Below are 17,993 nucleotides of genomic sequence, written 5' to 3' on the forward strand. Positions count from 1 at the left end.
TTTGCATTGTGATAGCCAGAGTGCTATTATGTTGGCAAAGAATCCAATCTTTCATCAGAAGACCAAGCACATTGATGTTAAGTACCACTTTATTCGTGAGGTATTGCATGACAAGTTGTTAGAACTTGTCAAAATCCATACTGATGATAACCTTGCTGATCTTTTCACTAAGCCCTTGCCAGCAGAGCGGTTTGCACATTGCAGGACACTGATGGGTGTTGGATAGGCCTTGTACATTTTATATGTACTTGCTGTAATTCTTTTTTTGTTTTGAGGCACATTGCCTTCAGGTGGGAGGTTGTTGGGGTTAAGGCCCTGTGCCACCTCATATACAGTGTGAACACGGTTCACTTTGAACCGGTTCCACCCAAATGCCTATCCTATCCTAATATATACTCTTGAGGGTTGTGGTGTGCCCTCGTTTCTGTATTCACACCCACCATTCCTGTTGTTAGACTTACTCTCCTCCAGGGTTAAGGCCCTGTGCCACCTCATGTACAGTGTGAACACGGTTCACTTTGAACCGGTTCCACCCAAATACCTATCCTATCCTAATATATACTCTTGAGGGTTGTGGTGTGCCCTCGTCTCTGTATTCACACCCACCATTCCTGTTGTTAGACTTACTCTCCTCCACGTGTTTCCGCTTCATCGTCTTCGCTCAAAAGTAATGAGTAAAGTTCAAACAACATACGTGGAGACACTTCGCATTGCGACCAAGAAAGAAGCTTCTCTAAAGATCGAATCCTCTTTTGTGTCTTCAACAGCTTCAACTTATAAGGTGGAGATAATGGGCACTCCTCAAGTACGAAAGTCCTCTGAGTTAGATCATAATATCTTCCAATTGATGACAAAGTTTGCTGATTTGAAATTGCATTTGGTCAATGCACGACAACCTAGAGCACCAAAGAGTGAAGATAGGACTTGAGATAAGAGTGTAGTCACTTGCTATGAATGTAATGAAAAATGTCACTATTGTCCCGAGTGTCCTAGATTGAGAAAGAAAGAAGAAAAACAAGTATCCTTGTTAGAAGCTTCTTCAGGGGATGAGGAAAGAGAGGTAATGATGGCTAAACGGGGGCATGGTAAAGCAAAAGAAGAAGAAGAAGGTAAGGATAATGATTGCTAAACATGGGCATGGTAAAGCAAAAGAAGAAGAAGAAAGTAAGGAAGAAGTAGATGAGGAACATCAGGAAGAGGAACACCGTAGTAAGAAAAAGAAGGTATCTAGAAGGAGAATTAGCCAGTTAGACTTTCCTTTAGGACAAGGCATTGGAAGCTATGACTTGCTGTCCGACCTTAAAGAAAAGGAAGCTCATATCACCTTTGGTCAATTACTTGCTTTGTCTCCAAAACTACGGAAAGAATGAGGAAAGCTAGCAAGCACAAGAGTGTCAAAGAAGAAAAAGAAGAAAAGTTCCATCCCTGTTGTTCAAAAGGTAGATATAGATGTTGGTGATGATGTACCTGTGGTTGATGTGATGATTGATGGTCAAGTGATTTCTAATGTGTACATTGATGGAGGTGCATCGATTAATGTCATGAGTGAGAAGACCATGATAGATGCTGATTTAAAATACTCTAGTACTACCTCTTCTTATCGCATCAAATTGGCTGACAACACTAGGGTAAAGACCTTGGAAGTTGTGAAGAATCTAGAAGTGGATGTATGTGGAATTTTTGTGCCGACTACTTTTCAGGTGATTCCTACCAAGCCAGATGCACGTGCCTATTCATTGATTTTGGGAAGGCCTTGGCTACGCAAGGCAAGGGCTGTTCAAAAGTGGGATACTGGAGAATTTATTTTGCAGGGAAATGATAAGAAGGTGCGCTACAACATCAGAAGCTGCAAAAAGGAAGTTGTCAAGGAGGAGTCTTCAACATCAGAGAGTTCAAGCTCTGACTTAACCGATGAAGAAGAAGAGACAGGGTGTAGCTCCGAGGAGTCCAGCTCAGAGGGTGAGGTGGAAGGAGTGGCCTTTGGTCTTTGTCTTGGTGTTGATCGGGACGAGTCAGGAAGGAACAAGGTGGTGGTGCAAGAAGATCCTGTAGAGAGACTTCATGTGGAGGATGTGGAGCACACTAAATGACGCCAATGCAATGAAGAACTTCTTGATGATTCTCTATGAGGTAGTGAGAAGCTGCAGTACTTAGATATGTTAGATGATTTTCCATGTCTCTTTGCAACAAGCTATTCACAGGTTCGACCAGTCTCTCTTATGGAGCACAAGATTGAGTTGAAGCCATAAAGCAAGCCAGTTGTACAACGCTTAAGGCGATTGGGGGTGATCCAAGCTGAGGCACTAAAGAAAGAGGTAACACAACTACTTGAGGCGGGATTCATCTTTCTTGTTGATGATTCAGAATGGATATCTCCTATAGTTGTCACACCAAAGAAAGGAAATAAGTGGCGGGTTTGTGTGGACTTTCGTCCTTTGAATGCATGCACTAAGAGGGATCATTTTTCTTTGCCATTCCAAGGAATTCTAGGAAAGAGCAAGTATTATCAACGCTTTTGTGATGATTTCACAAAGATAGTGTATCCCATGAACTTGTTGACAAGAAAAGGAGTTTCTTTCCAATGGGGTATGGAGCAACAAGAGTCTTTTCAACAACTTAAGGAGGCCATGAGTAACGGTCAAATATTGAAGCCCCCTGATTGGTCTCAAGACTTTTATGCAAATCCAAGTGTATCTTTGCACTCAGTTGGTGCTATATTGCTAAAAAAAGAAGAGGCAGGTAGAATGCAACCCATCTATTATGCCAGCCGACACCTTACAGAGATGGAAACAAGGTATAAATAAATGGAGCAGCAAGCCCTCTCTTTGGTGTTTTCAGTCAGAAAGTTTCGCTCCTATTTATTACCTCGGCCATTTTTCTTCCTTACCTCTGAGCCTGTATTAGCATATCTAGTTCGCAAGCCTAATCCTGGGAGGAGATTTGCAAAATGGTTGTCAGAGCTTTAAGAGTTCTCTTTCTCTTTTGTCACTGAAAATACCACTAGGTCCACTATGGCAGATTTACTCACAGGACGGAAGGATCTAGGAGAAGAAAAGAAATATAAGGAGAACATTAAAGATGAAAGGGATACACCAACAACAACTTTTGTTTTGTATTTTGATGGGGCTTTTAGTCCTTCACGCTAACAAGGAGCCGGGGGGATAGTCTTGATGAATTCTGAAGGTCAAGAGGTGTGGGCAAGAGGACAAGAGCTTCCAGGTATCACAACTAACAATGCAGCTGAGTATAATGCTTTGATTCTTGGTTTGGAGCGTTGTCTTCAAAGTCAGGTTAAAGAATTGGAAATAAGAGGAGATTCTAAGCTCATTATAAAGCAAATGCAAAGGCATTACAAGACAAGAAGTCCTCATTTGGAGGAGCTTAATCAAAAGGCTATGGCACTATGTAGTCAGTTTGATTTTTGCAAGTTTGTTCATATAAACAGAAAAGAAGATCAAAGGGCAGATGAGTTAGCTACTTAAGCCATTGTAGTAAAAGACCGGAGGGTGGTTTCTTTAGTAGACACTGGATGGCCGGAACTGCAAGATGTTCAGCAATATGTGGAAGAAGGCATGTTTCCTCGAGGGTTAACTCTGCAACAGCAGAGATTAGTAAGGAAGGCTTGTCCCTATACTATTGTTGATGACATTCTTTATAAATTGGGAAAAGATAAGGTGCTCCGTCGGGTGGTCCATCCCATGGAGACTAGGAGAATTCTAGAAATGTGTCATTAATGCTCTGGTCATTTTGCTTCAGCAAGCACAGCTAGGAGAATTCTTAATACAGGTTACTTTTGGCCACGCCTCCATAAGGATGTATATGAATGGTGTCGAAGTTGTAAAGTATGCCAAAGTTTGAAAGACGACAGTTGATTCTTGGGCCCTTGAAGCCTATTCCAGCATATGGACCATTTGAGAAGTGGGGGTTGGACTTTGTAGGACCACTCCCTCGCTCATCTCAGGGCAAGCATTATTTATTGGTGGCCACAAATTATGCGACTCGATGGGCAGAGGCCAAGGTCACAATCAATAGCAAGGCAAGCACAGTTGCAAAATTTCTCTTTGATCAAATTTGTTCACGCTTTGATTGTCCTTTGGAAATTCTCACTGATGGAGGAACCTCTTTTAGAAATGAACTAATTGAAGATGTGGTGTATAAGCTAAAGATAAATCATAGCATGTCCATGGCATACTATCCCCAATGCAATGGCTTGGCTAAGAAAACAAATGGATTGTTGTGCAATTCAATGGGAAAGCTTGTAGACACCAAGAAAAGGCATTGGGATAGACACTTGGCAGAAGTTTTATGGGCTTACAGAACCACACATAAGCTAGCTATTGGGTTTACACAATTTTAACTAGTGTATGAAATAGAAGCCATTTTGCTGATTGAATTGGAGATACATAGTCTTCGCACTGCTATTGCAAGAAAAGAAGGACATGAGAATGCCTATGCTCAACGCTTAGTACAGCTAGAAGCCTTGGATGAATACAGATTACAGGCCTTACAAAACTTGGAAGCTTCTCAAAAAAGACCCAAGGCCTGTTTTGACACCAAATTACGCAAGAAGAAAGATATTGCAGAAGGAGATTTGGTCATGAGATTTGATAGCCATCTAGACAAGCGGCTAGACAAAAAGTTTATCGGGCGATGGGAGGGACCATATCAAGTCAAAAAGAAGTTCACGAATGGAACCTATACCACCTTGAGGGCCAACAAACCCTCTCTGTCATTAGAGAGGATCTGCGGGGGGGAAAGATGTGACGCCAAAAATTGATATTTTTTATTTGGCATTGGTATTGTTTTCTTCTGGCTGGAAAAACTCCGTGATAGAGCTCTGAGAGGGATCAACTAAGGAAAAAGTCTCTGCTTCTGTCTCCGTTCTCGAAGTATCCTCTCGTGGTGTATGAGTGCCTCATGAACGAAACCTGCCAAACAGCTTTGGTCTGGGTAGGAGATGAATCGGGCCAAAATCCCATAGCTGTCTTTGAAGAGGCAATAGAAACATCCGCAGATCTCATTGTAAACATGACATCTGAAGATGAAGTGCTCCTCTGTCTCAGCCTCCTGCATGTTACACAAAGTGCATATGTGCCTCTCCCTAGGTAGTCGCTCTGCTCTGCCGCTCTCGATACGAAATCTATGGGAAGAGACTCGGAACTGCCAAAGAGAGATCCTCAGTGAGTGGGGTAAGTAAATCTGCATGTACCCTGGTGGTTCAATGAAACCCTCCGCTATGATATGTAAGAAGTGATCTCTGTAGAAGCCCAGCTTCACTGGAAGATCACTTGGGCCCAACCAGGTCCGGAATGTACGTAGCTGTAATAGATCCTCACGGATAACCTGGTTGAGCTCGTGTGATAGGAGGGGAGAAAATGGAGCATCCATGCTATAGTGGAATGGAGGTAGTATGCCCATGTGGAGCCCCAGTCCCTCAAACCATCTCTTTGTGCGTGCATAGCAGCACCTCTAGTCCCCTCCTGTTGCAAGTGCTATAGAAGAGGACAATGCTAGCCATGGTAGCCTACTACGCCCAGAGGTGTAATCTCCATACTCCCTGACTCGGTACAGATACGTGATGACCTGAAATGCAGCATCTAGCTGTAATGGGGATGACCCAAACTCCGCCCGAATGATCTGGTGAGGAATGGATGGCTTACCACGGATCATACATGATAACATGAGAACCTGTAGCCACTCCACCTTGGCCCACTTTGTATCCAACAAGTCTGGCCCCCAGCATGGACTGCCATACATCCCCGCTGGTCGGACCAAGGAGTCAAAAAGCAACCCTTTGGTCCGTGGATCCTGAAAGTGAGAGTGGAAGCACTGCCTCTCTAGTCTGGCCAATGAAGCATATCCTCTGCTCAAGCGTGCCTACATCACGGGTCTCATAGTGAAGATGGGTCCAGAAAAGACAACCCCAAGATAAGTGTATGATGAAAGTACCTCAACATGTGACCCATCAAATGCAAACTACTCCTGGCGGATGACAGCTCGAGATGTATTGAAGATCATAATCTTCGTTTTACCCAGGTTGACCTTCAAATCATGAGACTCACAAAAGAACAGTAGTGCATCAAGGTGTCTCTGGAGCCCCTTTGCTGAGGAAGACAAGAGAGCTACGTCATCTGTGAAGCAATATCCGGATCAATGTGCCCGCAAGAGAGCAACCTACCCCCCTTGTGTTTGCATCACTATCTCAAGCTCGTCAATGTAGAGGCCAAACAAGGTAGGTGATAACGGACACCCTTGTTTGACCCCGATAGTGCTCATGATCTCGTCTGTCCACCCAGAGCCTGCCCGGACTCTGCCTGAAACTCTCTCGTAAAGTGCCATGACAGCCCAAATGATCTCCTGGTCATAACCCAAATCCTGTAGGCACCGTATGAGGCGGGCTCTCGGGACCGTGTCAAATGCCTTGCGAAAATCCACAAAGCAACAGTAAACCCTCTGCTTCTGTGCCCTCGCCTCCTCGATGATAAATCTAAGCGTGAATGTGGTCCATGGTTCCATGATCACGCCGGAATCCGGCCTGTCCTGCTACTCTAAGTCCTCAACACCGTGCAAATCTGTTGGCCTCGGAATCAAGTACTGATGCATAAATCTTGGACATGACATGTCCAATCATAATGGTCCAGTAGTTCTCCGGGCTCATGGGATCCCCTGCCTTGTGAATGGGTGAGATAGTGTTAATGGTCCAGTTGCGTGGAAACCCCAAACAAACAGCTTCATTAAATAGCTTTGCTAAGATCAGGGCTAGGAGGTTAATCCCATATGCAATGAACTCAGTGCATAGTCCCTCATGATCCTTCGCTCGGCCATTATGAGAGAGAGAGAGAGAGAAAGAGAGCGAGAGAGAGAGAGAGAGAGAGAGAGAGAGAGAGAGAGAGTTCACGAAAGTCTGTAAAAGACGAAGGGCTTATGAGATTAAAGGCCTTATACAATGAGCTGAATGGGTAGAGCCTCTAAGCGGGCATCCACACCCAAGAACGTGAATTGCAATGGATGCAAGTTGGGGTTGAGAATAGACTAGGATATCAAAACCTGCCCCCAAGAGTGAGGTAGGGGACTTATATAGTCCCTTCGAAGCGACCCTCTAACCTCCTCATTTGCCCCTAGGGCTATCACTAACTTAGCCCATTTTAACTCCATCATTACAGATCAGGTAGACCCATCGGACAGACATCATCTTCAGGTTATTTGAGGTCACGTTCATACTCCAAGTGCTTGAAGTTTGCAGAACTTTACTCCCTTCGATCTGCTTTAAAGTCTTTTCATCTATGAGTTCCTGTGGGACAGCTGTCAGTCAGTCTGGGAACTTGTCTTTTAGGAACGCTTGTCAGAGTTTGCACTTCTGCTGCTTCCTTTAATATCCAAACGAAGAGGCAAGCAAATAACTTTATGCCTATACTAGAAGAGCAGATGGAGACAGCTCAGTTTGAGCCATTGCTTGCCAATGTGGCAGCACCCTCTAGCGGCATAGATACACATGCCCCTCACCTAATCCTGTAGAGGTGCAGGCTTTGTTTAAGGATGCCCTACCCAACTTATTGCAAAACATTGCTTAGATTTACATTTGAACGGATTGATCTGATGATTGGCTAGCATGTTGGGTAGATTGAATGGATGGTTTGGGAGTATGATTAGCACAGCCTTTCGAGATAAGGGCAAGCAGGCCACGCCTGAGTACAAGGAGCAGTCTGAATATTATGAATTCTAAATTCTAAATTTGTATGATTGGACTTATTCTAGTCTTACAAAGGTATATATGAATATTATGATGATGTGTCCATGTTAGTAGGAAGTTGTGATGCCCTTGATGCATGGTGTTTTTTATGGTTTTTTCCAGGTCATAGTTGACATCCGATTGCCATAGTTATCCAAACCTTACCCATTCTTGGGAAGCGTATGGGTGAATGCTTTTTAATGACACAATGCCCATGGGTGATCTTGGCCAGATACCTCAGCAGTGGCCACCCCTGTTTGTCATGGTGTTGGATCATGACTTAGCTCCCAAGCTTGGCAGGAGGTTAGGGCTCAGGACAACCATCTGGTATGTGCTTTCTGTGCATTGATGCATTTGGAAGACCTTATGTACTCTTCTTACCCATTGCTGTAGATTTACTGTAGGTATTTGTGCCACATAGCCAGGCAGGCCAATAGATGCCTTACATGGGTGGTACCATGCATTAGCAACGTAGTGTTGCACATGGGCAGCCCCCTTGTGATGCTGTCAGACACTCTGATTATAATGTGTCCTTTTTGTCGATGTTAGACATGAAATTCCGTTTTTATCATTATGCCAGCCTTAAGTGAGAGGATGCATGTCGGCATGAGAAACACACACACACGTACCTACCTACATAAGTGTGTGTGTGTGTGTGTGTGTGTGTGTGTGTGTGTGTGTGTTTACCTTTCAAAAGATGTGAAAGACAAGGTCATAGTGCATAAGATCAAGGGAGAGGCTTGGACCCAGAACGAGCATGAGATGGATCACAAAGCTGGAAGATTACTTCTTCTTCTATCCCAAGGATGATCATGCAGAGACAGACATATGTTGGGTGCTTTGTCTCACAAAATTATTGTATAGCTACATAGTTTTTAGTGCTGGAGTCGTGTCATTTAACTAAATATGCAATGGCAAGAGCTGAGTGTCTTAATTCTTATTTGTGAAGTGTGTTTGCTTAGAAACTTTGGGGCACCCTTGCTGTTCTGTAGTGGCTTTTCATGCATTAATCATGTGCAATAACATCTTTTGTGAGTTTTCCTGTCTTTTATGTTTCCTCTATTAGTAGTGCCTTCTAATTTATGCCCTTGACATGTCTGATTTGTGTTCCAGTCTCTGCTGATACTTTTGAAGGAGAGGATAATCCAGTTGAATCAACACCTCAGAGCTTATCTTCTTGGCTTTATCCATCAAAAGATGAGCTTCCAGATGATGTGGAGATGAGCCTTTTTGATCACTTAGAGGAGCTTAGGCAAAGGATATTTGTATCAGTATTATCTGTTGGTCTGGCTATTTTGGGATGCTTTGTGTTTGCCAAGGATTTGATAGTTTTTCTTGAAGCACCTGTGTATTCGCAAGGTGTTCGATTTCTGCAGCTTTCTCCTGGTGAATATTTTTTCACAACAATAAAGGTATGCTGTGTAGTGCCTTGGTTGTTTCTGGTTATTTTTCTTTCAGTAACTTTCTGATCGGGTGGAAATTAATGTAGCTAGATTTAGTGTACATAAAGCTTGAGTCTCTGGTTAGAAACAGCTAGTAAAAACTTTATGTGATCTTCTAATTTTTCATATTCAACAATCTTTGGTAAAGCTTATCATTTTCTTTATCCTATGCAGGTTTCAGGGTACAGTGGCCTTCTCCTTGGTAGTCCAGTCATTCTTTATGAGATTATAGCATTTGTTCTTCCAGGCTTGACACGAAGTGAGAGGAGGTTTCTTGGGCCCATAGTTTTTGGCTCTTCTATATTGTTCTACACTGGACTTGCATTTTCATATGGAGTATTGGCTCCAGCAGCCCTCAATTTTTTTGTATCATACGCAGAAGGAGCAGTGGAATCTCTTTGGTCTATTGATCAGTATTTTGAGTTTATACTAATTCTGATGTTCAGTACTGGTTTGGCATTCCAGGTTTGTAAAGCCTAAATATTTTCAGCAGTGTTCAATTGCATGCATTGGCACCTCGTACTGTCCCTATGAATTGCTTGGCCTTCCGACCTAAGGTCTAGAAAATTGGAATGCAATAAAAAAGTAATGCAACTAGTTGTTTGAGCCGCCATTGTGTAGTGCCCTGTCTTGACTCTAGCACATTCTATTTTGGTTTTCCCTTGCTAGCTTTTCAACTGCCATCACTGATCCTGTACTAGTGCTGCTGCTCATAATGTGTGTCTGCTGTCTGCACATACATACCTGGAGTGCCCATGGGATTGTGTGATAGGACTGCTTGTAAATTAGTGTGCATGACATGCTGGCTGGCATCGTATACCAGTTTGTCATTGATCGCCCTGTTTAGTCTGCCTGTCCGGGCTGACTAGCAGGGTGAGAAAAGCTTGCACCTTTTGATGAGTATTCCTGATGGGATTGTTTCCTATTTGTGCCAGGGTATTGTGTCTCTGGCTATCATCCAAATTACTACAGGGGGTATCTGTATCCTCCTGGCATACCTGCCAAATCACTTTGAATGGAATAGTCCTCAATTCTCGTTCGGACTTGTATCATGAGCAACAAGTTGCTGTAAATCCCAATTTATGTTTGTTGTCAGGGAGTAGACCGTGCAGCTGGGCATTTTGTCTAGCTACCAAATGAAGTGTTGGCAAAAAACCAGCACCCTAGTGCGAAAAGGCGTTGAGAAGGTGCTGGTGTACATTTAGGCTTAGGGCAAGCATGAATGGGCTGTTGATTGCTCTAGCGAGGCTTGGGTACCCATATATAAAGAGTTGCCAAGGTAATATCCATGGGCTTGGAGTAGTCTTATGGGAACCCATTGGTAATGTACCTTCCTTGTTGGATGGCGTCCTCTTCTTCTTTGATGTTGAGGTTTGTCGTTTACATGAGGGGGTGGCTTGTGATGGTGAGGCTTAAATGTAATTGTCTAAGGAAACATTCAACATTAAAGAACCAATAACCTTAATAGAGGTACCCTCGATGGACTGAATTTCAGAATCAAATACTTGAAGGCGTACCTGGCCAAGATGCTTTAATGTCTCCCAAGAGATGAGGTTGTGGCCTGCTCGCCCATCTACCATGGCTTGTATTTGGCATGGGCAGCTATCCCAGAGTCTTGGTGGGTGGGCCTTCAGAGTTTTACACCAGCACATTGGTTGGGCCAGTTCTCAGGGACAGGGGTATCTCTTCGGATTCAACTATGCCCCCTCCCTCCCATTCTCAGCCGATCCTGGTTCTACAGCATGGGTCGAGGTGGACTCTTGCAGTCTCTGACAGATGGAGACGCGGAGATGGATGGAGCCTTGGATCAGTTAGGGTGGCAGAGGGTCAGAGTAGTGGGCCGTCTAGGCAAGGAGTGGTCAATCGGTCCCTTTTGCATCTTAGATCTGGATGTAGCTCGCTAGCGCTTATGGTTATGGGAGGGTCGTCCCCTCAGTGAAGTACAGTGGGACCCAGGCGAGTGGTTCTGGCCGTCCAGAGTAGGCTACTCAGAGAGAGTGGAGGAGGTGCCCTTCTTCTCTTATACTACACGCATAGGATGCCACTTACAGTTGGGGGCAGTAGCCTGGACTCCGTCGAGAGAGAGGCATTAGGCAGCGCAGCAGGTACCTCGAGAGGTGAGATTCAGTATCTAGACACGCCTTTGGTCCAGTCTTCGACCGCAAAAGATTTCCTACTTTTTCAGGATGATAGCGCATGGAGGTCTTCTTGTTGGCCCTTGGTTGGAGCAGATGCGGGTGGCGGGCAGCTGCCATAGATGCACGATTGGGACTTTGGAGATGATCCCCCACTGCCTTTGGAGCTGCTCAGCAGCACAGAGGATATGGCGAGGAGTGCTTCAGATCATGACGAGGCTTCAGGGCATGCAGAGGGACTTCACGTGGGGCATGGCTGCTTGGTTGTCAGAGGGTAGCCATGCCTTTCCCATTGGCGTGGTCTCTCCAGCAAACAGGATACAGGGCCTGTGCATTCACAGCATTGAGTTTCATGAGGCGACCCCTCCCACTAGTCATCGACCTCTTCCTTCATTGGAGGACAGCGTGTGGGAGACAGTAGCCAGCATTACGGCATGGAACATCTGGGTTGCTCGCTGCAGCTGGGTTATGGGCCAGCACCATGTTCCACGGTCGGCCACCTTGGTAGCCATTTGGCAGGACATCATCTTCGTGCTATGTGGGAGCGAGGCTCTCCGGGTTCTCGAGCTACCATCGCACGACGGGAACGTTTTTGCAAGGCTTGGCGTGTAGGTGTTTTCTACAACACCCGGAGAGGGATCAGATGGTTGTATAGTCAGCCACCTTGGTTGTTAGCCCCTGTTACATAGAATCCCTAGGCAGTGAGCTGGGATCTGTGGCAGCAAGAGTGTCTTTCTACAGCCAGCATTTAATTTTTCATTGATTTTCATGGTTGGCACCTTTATGGTATTTGCCAACTTGTATGATCGTTGTTTACAAGCATCAATAGAAGTTCTTTTCTCTAGGGGGGGGGGGAAAAAAAACACTTTCTAGAGTCGAGTGTAGGATCTCAAGTGAGCTGAGAGTTAAACTTGTTATATTTAAATTACTTTGTTACAGATTGTTTTTGACATTTGATACTTATTGTTTGATTCCTACACTTTTTCAAACATGTGTTAACTCCTTTCATTATATTCCTCTTCCTTGACGAAAAATCAAATGGAAAATATCCTTGCACTGTGTGCACTTTGATCTACAGCCACTCAAACCGAGTATCAAGGTCTGTACGAATTCACTTCTTTCCTTGGAAATAACCTGAACATTTTGATTAGCCTCCTCCTTTAGGCTAGCCTTTGTCATGGATTCACCTCCGGGATGCTGAGAGAAACTCAGTATGATGACCTTTGTATAAATGGATGCTCAAGTACATATGTGAGAGCATATGTTTATACTATGGGCCACACACCGTTGGGCGCTGATGATGTCGGTGGCGTTGTCATAGTAGCTAGTCCCTGCTATGCGTGATGGAGTTTATGGTTTTCAACCTTGTGAGGAGTGTCATGAGATTGAAACTGCACTATGTATTATGTTTTTAGAGGCATATTCTGGATTCATTTAAATATATACAAATTGAACTTGTTTCCCATCATATTTCATGGTCCTATAGCTTCTTTGCATCAGGCCAATTCATTCTTGGCTATATGCAGTTGCATTTTCTATATGCTCCCTAAGTCATACTGTTTCAATTTGATGCAATTCTCCAACCAGTCTTATCGTTGAATATTGCTATGTTGTCCTGGGCTCTCAGTTTCTTATCATCCTGAACTCCATGGAAGGGATTTTAAAAGAACTTTGTTGCAAACAGGAGACAGTCAACAACGGTTAAACTATGAGCGTTAACACCTGTTTTTGTGAGACGGAGACTTTTTTGAATACTTTTTAAAATGATGAAACATGGATAATAAATAGATCAGACATCAAATTTTCTCTTAACTGAGTTTCTGATTGCTGGACCAGGTGCCTGTAATACAGCTGCTGTTGGGACAAACGAAATTGGTTTCAGGGGACCAGATGTTGTCAGTCTGGCGATATGTTGTTGTAGGTGCTGTGATAGCAGCAGCAGTTCTAACACCCTCAACAGATCCTCTGACTCAGGTGCTTCTTGCAGGGCCATTGATTGCTCTTTATTTGGGTGGAGCTCTCCTCGTAAAATTCACTACTACCAAACCAGAAATCACCTCTTAAAGGGTATTTTTGTCTGTTATATGCAGATCATTATTTTGTTGTTCAAGGAATGTGAAAATAGTTTCAGCGCACAACTTTGTGTGTGTGTGTGTGTGTGTGGGGAGAGAGAGAGAGAGAGTCGAAGGGGGGTGTGGTGTTTCCATTCCTCCAGAAAAGTGAAAATGGTAGTTTCATTATAAATATTTGCATTTGGAGAAAGATGGAAATTTAAAAAAAAAGTTTATTAGCATCCTCAGAAGTAAAAAAAGATTTAGAGACAAAATGCAGTACAATGGATGAGGTGGTAGAAGGGAGTGATGTTTCGTTCCAGATCACTTAAAGCCCAAAGAATTGAGGCATAGATTTAAAATCCAAAGGATGGTGCAGCGAGTTCCGTGTAGATCACACAAGCTGAGGTGTGTCACCAATATTTTATACCACAAAGATGGACGCATGTGCACATTCGCACACACTCACATGCAAGCACGCACAGAAATATTTTACAGTTTGTGTGTGTGTGTGTGTGTGTGTGTACGTACGTACGTATTGGTGTGTGTGTGCAATACGGTGTGTGTGTGTTGGTGTGTGTCGTGAGAGTGGAGAAAGAGCGTCAAGGAGAGACGGTGAGCGACCGTGAGACGAAGGTACCCGCAAGGACTCTCCCCCTCCGTCCGTACGTCCGTACGATCGTCGTACGGACTCCCCGGCGTGCAGGCCCGTACACCCCGTATGTCCTTGTCAGCCCTGTTGAACGTCATCGCCATCTTCCGTACACCTACTTCCCCGTACCACCCTGCTCTTTCCCATACTATCCTGTACTTTTTGTGAGCATCATCTCTCCGTACAGAATCTCTGTATTTCTTCTGTCCGTACAGGTTCCTCCGTGCAGCTTCTCGTACAGCGAGTCTTCGTCCGTACAGTACCTTCCATACGTTTCCTCCCGTTGTGTCCTGCAGACTATCCGTATAGGTCCCTCCGTACAGGCTTTTCCGTACAGGTCTTCCCGTACAGCTTATCCTGTCCATACAGCCCCTCCGTGCAGCTTCTGTCGTACTGATCTGCTTTTTCTCCCTGTGCCTCTCCGTTCCTTTTCTCTGTTTGCTTTGTCTTTCACTCTTTTTCTCTCTTGCCTTGCCATATTTCAACTATGGCTTCCGGTCCTGATGTCTGTACATATGCTAGAAAAGAAAGAACTACAAATGCTAAGCGTCGGCCTTCTCAGCCTGCTTCACAGGATGATGAGCTTACCTTGGAGGCTCAATATGTGTTTGATACACTTAAGGATGACTTTCAGCAGACACGACAGGAATGGGGCAAACCAGTTCCGGAGATCACATACAAATTGAAATTGCCCTCCCTTGTGAATCCTCTCAGAAAGCTATCTCAAACTGCGGTAATTATTTTCTTTCCAGGAAGAATTCCAGCCGCCAGTGATGTTGCGCAATGGATCAAGTCTATCCTTGGAGGATGCTTTGTTGAGGGTGTTTACTTTGCCTCCAGAGGATTTTATGAGGTGCATTTATCAGATGCTTTGTGCAAGCAGAGGCTCCTTGAGCTTTCTTCCCTTTTTTACGGGAAGCAGATGGTACATGCCATGCCTTGGTCCCCAAACAAGGACTACCAAAGTCTTATACGTCATCATTGTCCTGTATGGGTTGAGGTTGTTAACTTCCCGGACTATATGCATGAAGAATTGCTTGGCCTAGCTGCTTCATTGGGACAGGTCATTTGTCCTCCACGCCCATGGGAAATCGTAACAGATTTTGCATCCTTTGGGACACTGACACACCTACCCCTCCTTCTATTGCAGTGGAAGTTGAGGGTGTGCAATTGGGCAAAAAGTTCTTTGACTTGAAATGGGGTGTATTTGTAGGCGCTTGCTTTGCCTGCCACAAGTTTGGGCATCTAGCCTCTGAATGCCCAATGGTACTGCATCAACCCCCTCCTAATGCCTTGCCGCCTCAGACAAGGGAAAAGAATGAGAATTTGCAAGCCAAGGTAGCAAATCGAAATGGGGCAAAGAATGCTAAACCACTTAATCAGGTGCAATCACTTGTTGGAAAAGGCAAAGAAAAGGAAAAAGAGAAGATGAACCTGTGGGGACAGATCGGGATGGTTTTCAACAGCCTAAGAAGGTGGTTGTATTGAAGCACCTAAGAAGGTGGTTGTATTGAAGCAACGCCCCTTTTAATCTCGGCAATGGGATGCTTCCTCTCCCTTACCAGGACAGGCTTCCACTTCAGCTCCAGTCCTTCAAAATTGGGTGGGGGTTTTGAAGAAGGGTATTCCGATATGTGACTCTGAAGAAGGGGAGAATGCCATATCCTTTATGGATCATGAAAGCCTGCAACCCATGCAGGCAGAGGCTTTGCCTCTCTGAAATCTTGTTTTATACTTATACTCTCCTGTATATACCTCTTTCATGCATCTAACGCTTAAGTGCTTTACATACAATGTACAGAGCCTCTGCAATGTCTCAAAGTGGAGGCTTTTCTGGAATTATGTACATAAAATGCAGCCAGATATTGTTTGTTTGCAAGAGCATAATCAACACTCTAAGGCTGGTCATAATGATCACTTTGGTGGCTATGATATATATTATGCTGGTTCCACTACCTACTCAGGGATATGCATAATGGTCAGGCATGAGCTGGAGCCCCAGCTAGCATTTAATGACAGCAGTGGCCGATGGATAGTCATACAATGTAATGTCAATGGTGACATTTTTGAGCTTGCATCAGTTTATGGCCCCCAGACCTCTGCCATGAGGGCTTCTCTATGGGATTCTTTAAGCAAATATCCATGGAGATCCAATGCATTTATCTATGGAGATTTTAACAATTCTCCTCTGCTGAGAGATAACACCACTTCAAGGTCTCATATGCTTTCATCGGAAAGACAGAAATGGGATAGCATGCTTTTTTCTGTGCAGGCTGAAGATCTATGGCTGCTTCTACAAGGGTCAGCGCCCGGATATACTTTTCATCATAATGCATATACTACATACTGGGCTAGGCTTGACAGATGGTATTTGTTCTATCCACAACAATATGCAGATTTTAGCCTTCATCTCCACATCGATTTCTCTTTGGGCTTGTCAGATCATGCCCCATTATGGTTAAATCTGCAATGTGGTATGCCACTGGATGATTTGCTGACTTTCTCGAGCAGATTATTGCATGTTAATCAGGCTTACCTTCGACATCAACATTTCCAGCAAATGATTAGACTTGCAATTCATCCCTTGCTTTTGCATGCTCAGGAGGACATGAATTATGCTTGGGACAGCTTTGTCTCTCGTATACAGAATGTCATTAGTGAGTATGGAAACTGGCACATGGCTACATGGAGGAACGAGGTCAAATGGGCAAAAAGGATAGCACAACAGTTGACTGAATTTTCACAGTTAAGGCCTCTTTCTGAATCAGAAAATGATTCCCTCTCACAAGCCCGGATCAAACTGGCTGATAATGATCAGCGGAAATTGCACAAATGGCAGATTAGAGCAAGAATGAAGCCCCTTATGGATAAGGGCTGTTCATCCAAAGCCTTTTTCAAGGGACTGCATGCCACTCGAAAGAAAAACTCATGTCTAAGGGTCAGGAAGCTAGATGGCTCTTGGACGCACTCCTTTTCTGATCTCCAAGATGAATGTCAAAATTACTTCCACACACTGTTCTCTGCCCCTAGCCCCCCATCAAATCAAATGACTGATGCGCGGATTGAATTTCTTCAATATGTTTCTGGGATAGTGGAAATGGATGATGCTCTTTTATTTGAGAGACCTTTTACTGACACAGAACTTGATAATGCATTGTCCCATCTTGGCAAATACAAGTCTCTGGGCTGGGATGGTCTTACAGTGGAATTTTACATTTCTTTTTGGGACGATTTGAAAGATGTTCTTTTACAAATGATCAATGTTGCCTGGCAAGAAAATCAATTGCCGCACCTTTGGAAGCATGGAATAATTAAACTTGTGCCCAAAAAAAATCTATGTGATCGTATGTCAGATTGGAGGCCTATTACTTTGATGCCTGTAGTTTACAAACTCATTGCCAAAATGATAGTGTATAGGCTTCATGGGATACTGAATGCGGGCCTTCATCCTCATCAGTATGGGTTTGTGCCGCGAAGACAAATCTATGACAATATCTCCAATGCATTGACTGCAATTGAATATGCTAAGTACTCGAATCAAGATGTGCTCATATTGCAGGTAGATATTACTAAGGCATTTGACACTGTACAATGGGATTTTATCTCTCAAACCATGACAAAGTTGGGGTTTGGTCCCAAGATAGCAAATGCAATCTATTGGCTTTATTCTGGATCTACTTCCGAGTGCATTCTCGGAAGTCATCTATCTCGGTCATGGATATCGGGTAGATCAGTCAGACAGGGCTGCCCCCTTAGTGCTCTTTTCTATGCCATTGCGACTCATCCTCTATTGATGTATCTTGATCATCTTACAAACACAGGACAGATGACTGGTCTTAAAATCCCTGGGGTTGCATCTTTTTTGGCACAGGCATACGCTGATGATTCCTTCTTTATGCCACAAAATTCTCCTCCGGAAATCAGCATGCTTATGACCACATTATCTTTGTATGGATTAGCAGCGGGATTGCATGTTAACTTTGA

At 44.1% G+C, this 17,993-nt stretch overlaps 1 protein-coding gene across 1 annotated transcript in view; it reads left to right on the forward strand.

The window, feature by feature from the left end:
• LOC147896011 (sec-independent protein translocase protein TATC, chloroplastic-like) overlaps positions 1-13,416 on the forward strand; it is a 32,240-nt gene extending 18,824 nt beyond the window's left edge. The window contains exons 2-4 of the mRNA XM_087382760.1: positions 8,843-9,141; positions 9,346-9,636; positions 13,143-13,416. Coding sequence (XP_087238886.1) covers positions 8,843-9,141; positions 9,346-9,636; positions 13,143-13,370 — 818 coding nt within the window. The 3' untranslated portion in view covers positions 13,371-13,416. The remainder of the gene's footprint in view (positions 1-8,842; positions 9,142-9,345; positions 9,637-13,142) is intronic.
• Positions 13,417-17,993: the final 4,577 nt, after the last annotated feature.

This window comes from Dipteris shenzhenensis, chromosome 12 (assembly GCF_047967505.1).
Source record: "Dipteris shenzhenensis isolate YYH24624 ecotype China chromosome 12, Dip_SZ_1.0, whole genome shotgun sequence".
NCBI classification, from domain to species: domain Eukaryota; kingdom Viridiplantae; phylum Streptophyta; class Polypodiopsida; order Gleicheniales; family Dipteridaceae; genus Dipteris; species Dipteris shenzhenensis.